General features: G+C 61.8%; 1 protein-coding gene across 5 annotated transcripts in view; it reads right to left on the bottom strand.

The window, feature by feature from the left end:
* Slc9a3 (solute carrier family 9 member A3) overlaps nucleotides 1-12608 on the bottom strand; it is a 39536-nt gene that overhangs the window by 3796 nt on the left and 23132 nt on the right. For 3 of the 5 annotated variants that reach the window (XM_078018677.1, XM_078018666.1, XM_078018685.1), the window contains exons 3-16: nucleotides 10824-10984; nucleotides 8925-9003; nucleotides 8188-8365; nucleotides 7500-7720; nucleotides 6853-7055; nucleotides 5904-5993; nucleotides 5707-5777; nucleotides 4848-4977; nucleotides 2818-2933; nucleotides 2137-2266; nucleotides 1750-1926; nucleotides 1386-1458; nucleotides 866-979; nucleotides 265-514 (exon numbers count right to left, since the gene is read on the bottom strand). In XM_078018677.1, the coding sequence (XP_077874803.1) occupies nucleotides 265-514; nucleotides 866-979; nucleotides 1386-1458; nucleotides 1750-1926; nucleotides 2137-2266; nucleotides 2818-2933; nucleotides 4848-4977; nucleotides 5707-5777; nucleotides 5904-5993; nucleotides 6853-7055; nucleotides 7500-7720; nucleotides 8188-8365; nucleotides 8925-9003; nucleotides 10824-10984 (1993 nt within the window). Of the gene's footprint in view, nucleotides 1-260; nucleotides 515-865; nucleotides 980-1385; nucleotides 1459-1749; nucleotides 1927-2136; nucleotides 2267-2817; nucleotides 2934-4847; nucleotides 4978-5706; nucleotides 5778-5903; nucleotides 5994-6852; nucleotides 7056-7499; nucleotides 7721-8187; nucleotides 8366-8924; nucleotides 9004-10823; nucleotides 10985-12608 lie in introns of those variants that run through there. The other 2 variants (XM_078018672.1, XM_078018679.1) reach the window with 2 other exon arrangements.

Raw genomic sequence — 12608 nt, 5'->3', positions numbered from 1 at the left:
CACAAGACAGCATGACAACATAAATCCAGTCAATCCTCACACCCTCTGGATCCCTAAATCTTAGCTGGAGAAGCAGAGGATCAGATGAGTATTGTTCATCAGCATCTCCTAAGAAATGTGCCGTAAGTCAGACTCCCGTAGGGACAGGCTCTAGAGAAGGAAGAAAACTGCAGGAGAGAGCTTGTGAAAGTGCAGGTCCAGGAGAGAGACTTGGAGGAAACAGCTGAGAACAGAGAGGGTGTTAGGAGCCAGGGTGCCAGTTACATGTGTGTGGACTCAGGGAGGGCAGCGTGGGGCCGTTCCTCAGTGCCATCAGCCAGCAGGAAGGAGTCCACTGACTTGTTGCTGAGGCGTAAGGGTGTCAGGCGCCGGAAGTTGCCAGGAGAGTGGGGGATCTGTACTCGGGCCCTCTGGGAGGGTACCACAGTCTCGCCAGGGGACAGCCAGGGCGGCACCCTGGCCAGGATGCTCGGGTCCAGGTCCTCATCGGGGGAGAACACAGGGTTGTCAATTCCTAGGAAAAAGGGCAGCAGCTGATCAGCCTCCCAGGAGCACCCCCATCGGCAGCAGGGGCAAGGCACTGCCTGGTGCAGCCGCCAGCTTGTCCTGTAGCAGCCACCTGCAAGGTCACCTGGAAGGTCAGTCCTTTTAGCCTGCAGCTCTCACACCAGGCCTTCCCTGCACACTATAAACCCACACACTATAAGCAGGTGAGCCTGCCTTCTGCCCTGGGGAGGGTCCTTTGGATAGAGGGGCCTTTCTGGGAGCCTGTGCCTGGGCCTCCAGGAGCAGCCAAGCCTCCCAAGGCAGGGGTTCCTCCTCCACTGACAGAACTCACTTCACCCCACCTTAGTCCCTCTCTCACCTGCTTGGGAGTCAGAGGCAGTATCCTTTGTGACGCTGGCCAGGAATTCGATGCCCCCACTGGTCTCCTCTGCTTCATAGTCAGGGGCCTCCTCAGGGTCTGAAAGCTCCAAATCTATGGGGCAGGGGACAAGAAGAGGGTGAAGGTGGCCTGTGTCCCCTGTGGGTTGTCATTGAGGCTCAGGGATGGCTGGACATCCCAGTGGCCAGGTCTCTGTGCCAAGGAAGAACCATCTCTGTTGCCCCCTTTCATGACCCCAACCCTACCTGGACTTCTGAAAATTTCATTGGAGAGGGGCTGGAACCGCCCGGTTGGCAGCAGGGAGGGAGGGGGCCCGGGTCTGATGGTCTCGGGAGGAGAGGGAAGGAGTGCCAGGCCTGGCAGCAGCCTCGCAGCCCAGGGGACTGCTAGGGTTGCAGTGGGGGTGAAGCGCCAGGGGAGGGGGGGCAACGGGGCAGGATCTCGGGAGACAGCCCAGGCACACATCCTGTGACAGGCAGGCACAGCGGAGCAGCCATACCTTTCTCCTTGATGGTGAAGTTGTGCACTGGGCTCTCCATGGGCAGCTTCCCATTGGGGATGCTGCTGTTCCTCTGTGGACAAGCACAAGGCCTTACGTTCGCATCCCGTGTTCAGGCCCAAGCCTGCCAGGACGGTCTCCCTCCGAGGAGGTTCCGAGGGTCTCCGTCCACGGGCCATTCGGTGCTGCTGCGCCCACTGACCCGGCCCCGGCGACTGACCTTCATCCCAAGATCCATGACCCCCAGACGCCCTCACCCGCTGCGGGTCCTGCCGCTCCCGCCGGCCCCGCCCACTAGCTCGGCCCCGCCCACGCCGGCCCCGCCCACTGGCTCGGCCCCGCCCACGCCGGCCCCGCCCCTCACCCGCTTCTGCGCGCGCTCCCTCTTGTACAGCTTGGCCGCCTTCTTGTTCTGGTTGATGCCCAGCTTAGCCGACTTGAAGGACTCCAGGCGTTTTCGCATCGTTCTGTGGAAGATCTCCTTGTCCTGTTTCTCGCTCTCGTTTGGAGTTAGCTTGTGCCGACTGTAGAGATGCTTGTACTGGGGGGAAGCGGGCGGTCCGGCTGAGCGGGTCAGAGCGGAACTCCTGCCTGGCCCTCCCCACCACTCTGCCTGGGGACAGGGAGGACGCTACCCCAGGACTACCCCGGGACTCCAGGGCTCCGCCAGTGCCGGGAGGGCAGGGGAAGGGATCCCGGTGGACCCCCGCCTCCAGAAGCTGGGAGGGTCTGGTGAGCCACCCCTGCCCACCTCCTGCCGGGGCTTGTACAGGTACTGCTGCAGCGTGTGGTGGGTGACCATGTCCTCCGTGTCTCGGATGCTCCTCCGTCTCTGCTCCAGGGACTGCATGTCCAGGCGCACGGCGCTGACATTCTCCCTCCTGCAAGAGCCCCAGGAGGAGCTGCTCCCGTGCACTCCTGCCCAGGTCTGCACATCCAGGCACCTGTCCTGCTCTCTTCTCCCTGGGACTCCAGTCAGACTGACTCCCACAAGGCCTTCCCAGCCTCTTTTAAAGGCAGACCCCTGGAATCCCCTGAAAAACCCAGCTGTGGGGCCCTGGAGCCAGCCTGCCCGCTGCCTTTCCCTGGTGCTGGGACCCCTGTCCCGGCCATCTTCAGTTAGAACTGGCTATAAGCTGCCCGGGGCAGCAGACACAAAATCCTGACAGACCTGGTCTATTTTCCCCTGGGCCGGGACAGGCACATGGTAGCCAGGGGAAAACAGACCAGGTCTTAGCCCCTAAGTGCCCTCTGCCCCTGGCACGTCATTTCAGTGCTCTTGCCAGTTTCATAGTGAAGTAGGTTTGCTTTCCCATCCCAGTCCAGGCCCCCAAACCTCCCACTGGCCCATTTATGATTTCCCCAGGCCTGGAGGAGGAGTGATCCAGGGAAGACCCCACCCAGCTGCAGGCCAGGGCAGCAGCACACGTACAGGAGGTAGGACACAGAGGCCTCCACGGTGGATGGGCGCGGTGTGCTGAAGTCTACGTTCACCATGTTGTCGGTGCTTGGGGAGCGGATGAAGGCCAGTGACCCGCGCCGCTCTCCCTGCAGGGACAGGCAGATGTCTGCTGAGGGAGGCAGGCCCTGGAAAGCACCTGAAACTTGGAAGACTGGAGGCCCTGCTGCCTGTGCTTGGGCCCACAGGGCCTGGGAGGTGGAGGCAGAGCCTAGGGAAAGTCAGCCCAGCGTGAGGCCAGTGCCCACCCACAGCCTGCAGGGGTCCAGAGGCACAGACAGCAAGGAGACCAGCTCCTGCAGGGTCCAGACAGTACACTGCCTGAGTGGCTGAGTTGAGGATGGGTCCAACACACAGCTGTTCAGAGGAGAAAGAACCTCTTGGAGGGCATTTGGGGGGTCTGGGAAGGCACTGTCCTACTTGCAGATTATGGGGGACTCTCCTCATTGGGGCTTCCAACCCACAGGCCTCAGGCCCTGATGGGCTCCAATAGCAACCCAGAAGTTGCTGGAGGACAGAGGAGCTGTGCTCTGGCTGGGGCCTGGGTCAGGAGGGTGAGAAGCCTCAGAGGACACGGATCACGGTGGGCTACAGCCCAGGGAAGGCTGAGGAAGACGGTGGCCGGAGTTGTCAGGCTGCTCCTGGTCTTTAACTAGCTTCGACGTGTGCACTGTACTTTTCAGTTCAGGAAATGCTCCCTGGGAGCCTGGGTGGGGGGTGGCTCGAGGGTGTCTGGGTCACCCTCAGCCACACTGGTCCCCTCCAGGGCATGCCTCTTACTTCCAAGCCCTGCATTCTCCACATGCCCTTCCCCTCCCACAGACTGGCAAGGTCAGGTCTGCAGCAGGACAGTTCCTGGCATGCCTCCTCCCAGGGGACCCTTGGAGCTGGGGCTGGGACGGTAAGGGGCTGGGGTAATGAGCACCCTCCAGGGTAGGCTTGAGGCTGTGACTGTGCACTCTCCTGGACCTGGGGCCATTTCTGTTGGGAACTCTGCTGGGGAGAGAGCAGAGCCCAAGTTGTGGGTCCTGTGTCAGGTACTGCTGGCTGGTGGGGGTAGAGGACAGGCTCAGCACCCTGTTTGGTACCTGTCACATAAAGTGAGGAGTTGAGGAGTTCTTCAAAGACAGGAGGCAGCACTCAGAGGCCGCCAGAGACCCCTGCCTGCCCTCGCCTTCCCATCCTCATCCAGCTCCAGAAAACAAATTGTAGCCTTCTCTAGGATTTCGGCTTTTAGAGGAGGCCCTCAGCCATCTGAGGTTGAGGCCCTGCCACCGTGGGCAGCCAAGTGGGGCCTGCCTGGACCTCGGCCTGTGCAAGGGACAGGGAGACCATCGGGGCACACCTGGGGCCAAGGTGGGGAGGGCGGGCATGGGACTGCACTCTGCCATGACCTGTGTGCCTCCCATGTCCACCCACACATCCTGAGTCCTGACTGTGTGCAGGGGTGGGCTGTGCACTCCCCTAACCACATGCCCTGAGAGCCATGACAGGACTTGTCCCTCCCCCCACGTGCATCTGAGCTGGCTCCTCTGTGCCATGCCCTGGACACATCCAGCCACCAATGTGTGGGCAGTGTCCACTCCAGCCTTGACTTGGGGGTGGATTCGTTCACCTGGTGAAGCAGAGGACAAGGTAGAAGTCCTACTGCTTCCCCCAGGGGTGCCTGCCTGTGCCAGGGCCTTGGCTCCTGACCTCCTCCCTGCTCCCTCCTCCATCTTGCGAGATGTGCCAGATGGATCTCAGGATCAGAAGTCCTGACCCTGTGCACAGACCCCGAGCCCCAGTGTCTGTCTGAGCATCACCTGCCCAGGGCCTCGTGGCCCGCGGGAGGGAGCTCTGATGTGCCTGTCCCCAGGGATCCCTGGAACCCTGAGCTGCACTTGAGTTTTGGGGCAGGCCCTTGTGCACAGAGGGCAGGCCCTCTTGCGTGCTCCTGGACCACATCCAATGAACCCTGGCTTCAGCTCCCAGCTCCAGAAGGACATGGAATGTTCTGGTACCTCAGCCACATAGCTAATGGCGTCTTTCAAGTTCAGCTCATGGAAGACATTCAGAATCCGATCTCGAGACTTTTGGGCTGACCTTCTCATCAGGACCTTGCTGAGGAACTTCCTGTCAAAATTGGACCACCTGGGGGACAGACAGTCACATCAGCAGGTGGGAGCTGGACAAGGCTGGGTAGACCCTTTCATTTGCTGCCACAGGCCTAGAGGTGAGTTTTAAGTGGCAGGCTGAGTTCACCTTGTACTGCCTGCCCTCTGAGCCTTGCTGTTTGGTGGCAGTGGCCTTCAGAACACAGGTGACACCATGCTCCATGTCCTTGCCTGGTGGACAAGGCTTCCAGGTGGCACCTGGCCCTCAGAGGTGGTGCAAGCAGCTCAGGTGCCCGAGGCTGTAAGCCTGGGTGTTCTGCCAGGTGAGCTGCAGCCCCCGGGAGACGTAGAGGATCGTTTCATGAAGCAGGGGCCAACGAGTGGGCTTGATGTGCTTTAGTGTTCAGATTCATAACAAGACATAAATCGACAATTCCAATTCCATGAACACAGTAATTTTAAATATTGAGCGACACTAATGTGCCCCTCTTCTGTTCCTACAGTGGGGGAAATGGTTTACTCTGATTTTTCAGTTTCCCACAAGTTAACAATATAGCTGGTCAGCCACAGTAAAAGGCACTAAGCTCAGCTGGAGTGGGGCTCCCCACAATTGGGCCAGGAAGGGTCCTCCTGACAGCTGTATCCCTCAGACCACAGTGACTCCATCCCTGTGCCATTGCAGGGTCTGTGGTGGCCCTACCTGTGCCACCGTCTTAGGGAGGAATGTGCCTTTGGTTCCCGCTTTGGTCCACCTCTGGCCACTTACTTATCTCTGAGATAATTGTGTCCAATTTGTCCTGAGATGTCCTCGATGGCAGAGAGGATATGGTCAAATGCCTTTGGGACAAAAAGACCCTCCTCAGCCTCACTGGGACCACGCAGCTTCCTGGAGCCCCAGGCGCCCTGGGGACCTGCCCTTCCCTCCACCCCACACTGCTCCCCTGGCCCTGCCCACTGCCCTACCCGACCGTGCAGCTTCTCGTTGAGCTTCGGCTCCCGCTGCTCACTCCTCTTCACCTTCAGCCACTGCACCAGAGGCTTGATGGTCAGGCCCTGGAAGACCAGCCTCACTGATCCTGATGCCAGGCAGGAGTCCCCGACCCCAGCCCTTGTGTGACCTCCCTGCCATGCTGGGAAGCCCAGGGACACCAGCCTCTGTGACACTGCCCTGCAGAGACGAGCCCTAGCCTATGCCACAGGGTTCATAAGGACATCCCGGCCCCCACCTGGCTCCTTGGACCACCAGACACGGAGCTGAGGGCTTCCACCAGACCTGTCACCAGACTGAACCCTGACACTGACAGCCCATCCCACTGCCCGCTTGCAGCACTGAGAGGCTGGAGGGGTGGCTGGGTGCTCCCAGGTACCTACCCACGTGGGACCCTGCCCCAAACAGGAGGCAGCCCAGACTGTCTCCGTGTGGTCTGGAGGCCCAGAGCCACTCCAGGCCTGGGGCCTGACATCTCATAATCAGGGTAAAGACATACCCACCAGCAGGCTTGGTCTGACTTCACCCCAGTTAGGAAAGAAGGAAGTGGCACCCTGAGTCCTGGCCACCGGCTTCACAGCCCTGTCAGCACCCAGCCTGCCCCAGGAGGTGCCTCACAGCAATTTCCTGCCCACTCCCAGAATCCTCTGGTTATGTACAAATGGTACCCAGAATGACAAGAACCGGTGAGTCTGATGACACTCAGTGGGTGTCAACAGGGGCTCCACTCATCAGCAAGCCAGCACAGCACTCAGGACAAACTGTGCCATGTCCCCTGTGGGGCCACGTGAAAACCTACAAAACGCTCCTAGTTACTAAAATTACAAGACCCAGTTAGGTCTGGAGGCTGGGAATTGGTCCTGCGGCGCTGAGGTGCGCCCAGTCTGGCCTGTGGGGACAGGACCGCGTGGCCAGGCAGCGCACCTGGAAGATGACCGTGAAGAAGACCACGATGATGGTAGTGCTGACAAAGAGGTTCTTCTCCTTGACCTTGTTCTCATCCAGCAGCACCACCAGGGCGTAGGCCACGGCCCCGCGCAGGCCGCCGTAGGACATGACCACCTGGTCGATGGGTTCCAACTGCACCATGCGGTACCGGTTCAGGATCCAGGTCTGCAGGACGATGCCTGTGGTGGGGAGGCATGCTCAGCCAGTGTCCCCTTCCCTGGGGGCGACCCTGGCTACCCTCCTGGTGCCGTGGCTTTTCTCCCACAGCTCTCTGCCTCCTGTCCCTCAACGATTCCAGTGGCTGGAGCGGTGGGTGCTTCCCAGGGGCCCTCCTGGTCATGCTCCCCGTAGGAGGGACCCACAGGACCTCTGGCCCGGTCCATCACTGCGGCCCTGCCCTGGGGCCCCATTGAGAGTGAGTCAATGGTAACAGGTGGGTCCCTCTGAGTCCACAGCCCTCCACCGTGATCCTAGGCCGTGCCTGCCCCGGCGCCCAGAGGAAGCCTGGACCTTTGTGGGTGCCAGCAAGGGTCCAGGTCTTTGGGGCACGGTCCCAAGGCTTCCAAGTCTGTGGTCACTGGGTTGAGGGAAGCTTGGTGCTGTGGAAAAGGCCAGGTCCTCACCAATGGCCCGGTACACAGAGATGAAGACCAGCGTCAGCAGCACGAAGGCCGTGTTCCAGGTCCAGATGAGGGGGTCCACCGCCGAGATGCCCAGGAACATGAAGATGATGGTCTCGGCCCCGCTGGCCAGCATCTTCATGGTGTAGCGGACAGTCGTGGCCGACTGCTCCGAGATGTTGGCCTTCACGTACTTCTGGCAGCAGATGCCACAGAAGGTGATGCTGTGGACGGCAGCACATGAGCCTGGCCAGACGCTGCTGAGGCCCCCCGCTGACCCCCACGGTCAGTCCTGCACTGGGTGGGCCTGGCAGATGGGGGGCCAGCCCTGAGCTGGGCCAGCTCTGTGGTCTGTCCTCCCTGCCCCCAGCAGGCGCTGCATCTGGCCCTGGACCATTCCTTGGGAACGCCAACTCCTTATTTAAAAATCAAATACATCAAATTCTTTCTCCCTGACCATGAATTGCCACCCACCCGGGGCTGAGGCAGCTGGGAGGCCTGCTCTAAAGGTCACACTCTGAGGAGGGGGGGTGGGCCCCCATCCACGTCCCCTGCCCAGGGCAGGCTGTGACCTTGGGGTTGCCCTCCACCCACCCCCAGGCCCCCTGGCAGAGGCGCCAGCCTGGAGCGCTGTCCAGGCCCAGTGCAGGGCTCCCCAGCCTGCCACCAGGAGGACAGCGGGATGGCTTACGCCAGGATGGCCGACAGGGACAGCATCTCGGAGGTCAGGTAGGACAGGTAGGAGATGACGAAGACGAAGCCGGGCTCGATGATGCGCACATGCTTGGTGAAGCGGGTCACCAGGGACAGCAGGAAGGCGAAGACGACCCCCACCAGCGTGCCCCCCAGGCTCACCACGAAGAAGGACACTGTGAGGGCGAGACCGGGGCTGAGGCCGCCTGAATGGCCCTTGGTGGCCAGCGTCGTGGGCGAGGCTGCGGGGGCTGGCCTTCCTGGCCACTCCTCAGGGCGGGTGGCCTGGTAATTCCGCCTACAGGGGCGCCAAGAGCTCAGGAAGCAAGAGCAGGTCCCTGATGTCTCTTGGAGAGAGTCAGGTTTCAGCACCAGCCTCAGGAGGAAAGGGGACAGAGGACGGTGCCGGGGCCACAATGCCCCACTGTGGGGGCATCACCCAGACAGACCACCCTGAGGACCAGGCCCTGTCCTTGGATGCCACATCCTTTCCTTCCTAGGGAGGCCCCAAGTGGCCGTTCCTCCTGCCCAGCAAGCCACCAGGACCTCTGTCAAGTCGTGCTTCCGGGGTGTCTGGGAGGGCTGTGTGACAGGCTGGGCCCCGTGACAGTGCAGACGCCTTTCCCTCAGGGCTACGGGGGTCCAGAGCTGCAGGGGCCAAAGGCCGCTGAGCTCTGGGCCTGTGGCCTCACTCCTGCCAGGGCCTGGGGGGCAGTGGGGTCCCCCGCCACGTACCTATGCCTTTTACACAGTCCACACCGGTCACCTTGTCACCACCCAAAGTCACGAAAGACTCGAAGACATTGTACAGGACCTGAAAGGGCGGAAGACAGCCACACATCTGTGGTCAGCACTGACCGCTCCCATCTCAGTGCCTGGGACTCACTGGGGTTGGGCCGGTTCAACTCCACAGCAACTAAAGGCCAGCACAGGGAATGGCAGTGACAAGAAGGGGCCCACAGTGCACTAGTAGGAGGGATGTGTGGGCAAGAGAATGTTCTGGAAGGAGCCAGAGCTGCAGGAGCCAAGTTGGCCTCTTCCTATCCTTGGCCAGAGGGGGCAGCCGAAGCTGACCTCAGGACTTAACCCTCCCACTTCCTCTGCCCAGACAACCAAGTGCCCTGTCCGGTGGCTTTGTGCTGTGTGACTGGGCTGCGGGGTTGCGCCCTGTGACCTCGGCATGTCCACATGTGACTCTAACCCATCCTGTGCTGGTGCTGGGTGATGGCCATGTCCAAGTCCCTGTTCCCTCAAGGCCCACAACCCCAACTGAGGGGCACGGGTGCTGTCTCTGCCCTGACCTGCTCTGAGGTATGTGCTGGGGGCCCCAAGGGCAGGCGTGTGGTCTGGGGGTCAATTCCTCAGTGGCCACTGAGTCCCCAGCACGGCCTCACAGGGCAGTGCCCTTCGTGGGAGTGCAGGTGAGAGCCGGCGGGCTGTGTGGGCAGCGAGGGCCCTGGCTCCTCTGCAGAGACACGGGGGCCACAGGCTGCCCAGGCCCGGGGGCACAGGAGCTACCTGCTGCACTCCTGACTGGCCTCAGAGGCCCTCAGCTGCCCTGGGAAAGGCATCTGGGCACAAGGTGAGGATGTGCCAGGGTCCAGGCCCCTTCTGGAGGCCCGTGACAGGTCACATCTTCAAACTTCTATGTCCTGTCTCTGCAAAGTCCAGGAGGAGGCTGCATCCACGTCCCAACTTGCCCTGACCCCTCTCGAAGAGTGGCCCGTCTGGAGGTGGAGCCCACCCTCCCCAGGCGGCTGAGAAGCTCCCCACGCACAGGCCTGCTGCTCAGCGTGCAGGGCCCACAGTGCCCGCCACTGCCCGCAGCCCAGGGCCCCCAACACGCCTCCGCGGGGCGGCGCAGCCAGTGCAGACTGAGTCTGCTTCCTGACTCCTGCGAGGGGCTGGGTGTGTCCCCGGAACGCCCACTGTCCTGGCCTGGACCTCAGACCATGCCTGGGTTTGGAGACGGGGCCTTTGAAGAGGGCTCGGGTGAAACGGAGTCCTTAGGACAGGCCTGCTTTGCTGACTGGGGTCCTCAGGAGAAGAGGCGACCAGGCACAGTGAGCAAGGGAGGAGGGAGAACAGGCCATCGACACACCCGTGGGCAGCCTCAGGAGGAGCCAGTCTGCCCCACCCTCTGCCTCCAGCCTCCAACCTCCAGGAGGCTCCCGGACCAGCCAGCTGTGGTCCGGCCGAGTGGCCATTCTTATGAGAGTCTGCTCATTTGTCCCCCTGTATTTTAGGAAGCTAGGAATGGGTGGCGCCACGGGTAGCCCACAGCTGAAGAAGAAGGCTGTTCTGGGACCTGGCGGCCCTGACCTCGAAGGCACAACATGGGCGGGTCCACAACTGGGGAAGGAAGGTGAGGAACTGGACACAGGGAGTCGGGAAGGGGAGAGAAGGGGCACTCCGTGAGAGGCAGGGCCTGCCAGGCTCAGCGGCTGCCCCCATGGACACCAAGCATCCCACACAGGCGTGCGCTCCCAGGCGACTGTCCTGCTGGACGGCTGGCTGTGGGCAGCAGAGCTTCTCATTGGCCCGAGGACAGTGACAATGCCCCCCGGGTGGGTCTCCCTGTGCCTCTCAGGACCGGGCCCTGTGACGGGCCCCGAGGACCCTGCCAGGCCTCACCACAGTGACGGCGTCATTCAGCAGAGACTCCCCGAACACGATGATGAACAGGACCTCGTTGACGTGCACTTCCTCAAACACGGCCAGGACGGCCACCGGGTCCACAGCTGCGATCAGGCTGCCAAACAGCAGGAAGTCCAGGAGCCCAATCTGCAGCTCGCCTGCAAGACAGTGGCCACGGGGAAGGTCCAGGGCCTGCAGTCAAAGGAGGCTGAGGGCAGAGCCCAGCCCGATGCCCTGGGTGTCCACGGCCAGCGGAGTCCCACCGGGCTTCCTTCTTCTTGCTGGGCTGAGGCAGACCCTGCCCCGGGCCCAGGTCATGGCCAGGGCAGCACAGGGGGGTCCACGGCAGGGAACTGAGTGGGGATGGGACATCGCCATGACTGGACGTCTAGGCTCCTGTGAGGCGGGCAGCCTGCAACACTCCCTGCAGTCCATCTGGAAGGTCAGCACAGACTTCGCTGCCATCGGAGGCCCTGCCTGGCCTGGCAGACCAGGCCCCCTTCCAGGCCCGTCAGCTGCCTCTGGCACCACCAGCCTGTTGCCCCAGGTCCCTGTCAGACCTTGCAGTGGTACACTCTGGAAACTGGCCGGCTCCCAGAAGGAAGTGCAGCCAGCTGCACATGCCACCCAAGCTGGCCGGGAAGGGACACCTGCCAGGAGTGTCTGGAACTCAGGGGTCACTCCACCAGGCTGCCTGCTCAAGGCCCTCTCTCCACCTTAGGTAAGAAGAATGGCCACTGTGCCCACCTGCAGGGCCTCTGCAGCCAGCCCAGCTGACCCTTCTGTGATGGGTGCACCTGGCCTTGGTCACTGGTCGACAGAGCCTGGTCACTGCCTGCCTAGCTCTATCACCTCTGGATTTCCTGCTGGGACCCAGGGACTAAGTGCAGACGGTCAGCATCTATGACTACTGTGCAGAAGGGACATGGTGACAGCACAGTCCTACATGGTCACAGCAGGAAGACGGACCCGGATGTCCCTGGCAGCAGGAATGTTCTGAGTTTGACGGCCACACGGCTCAGGGGCCAGCACAGGTGTACGGTTCAGCCAGTTGACTGCGAGGCCTGTGCCGGTCGTAAGGACCTTAGAAAAAACCCAGGTGCTGTGCCTGACCAAGGTGGGCAAGGGAAGCCCGGCAGCTGTGTGAGGCCAGGGGTCAGGGGGCCACAGAGGGTGCCCACTGAGAGGAGCCGTGGGACCCACCGGATCTGTTGGAGGCTTCTTCCTGCAGAAACCACCCTGGGGCGTCCCAGGCCCTGACCTCGTGGGTCACAGGGTGATCAGGGAGGGTGAGCTGACCCTCCTGGTGCCATGGGCCATAGGCCCAAGGGTCCCCTCCAGGCCCTGAGTCATCCCTGCATCCGGTGGTCAGAGGCAGCCGGTCATCTGAGGTGTGTCCCGGCCACCTATGGTGACACCTTCCTGGAGCAGGTGTCTGCTCGCCTGAGGGCCTGCAGGGCTCACCCTGGTGCTCTCTGGGTGACACTGGTTGGCAGGCTCAAGGCAGCTCTGTGGTGGTGGCCCAGTGCTGAGGGAGAGGCACCTGGGAGGGACTGCTGTCCTTGTCACCACACTTCTCTCGGTCACTAGGGTTTTAAGGCCTGAATTCATGTGGTGAGTGCTGGCCAGTACTCTCCCTTGAGCCAGAGGGAAGGTCACCGATCCTGGGCCCGTCCCTGGGAATGCTGGCCCACTTGGCCTCTGGGTGACCCAGGCTGAGTGAAGGACCGCTCCGTGCAGGAACAGGAGCAGGCGGAAAGTGGGCAGAGACAGGGCACCACA

The sequence above is a fragment of the Ictidomys tridecemlineatus genome, chromosome 1 (genome assembly GCF_052094955.1).
Source record: "Ictidomys tridecemlineatus isolate mIctTri1 chromosome 1, mIctTri1.hap1, whole genome shotgun sequence".
NCBI classification, from domain to species: domain Eukaryota; kingdom Metazoa; phylum Chordata; class Mammalia; order Rodentia; family Sciuridae; genus Ictidomys; species Ictidomys tridecemlineatus.
Note: the sequence above shows the minus strand (reverse complement) of the source record. Positions and strands in the feature narration are given on the sequence as shown.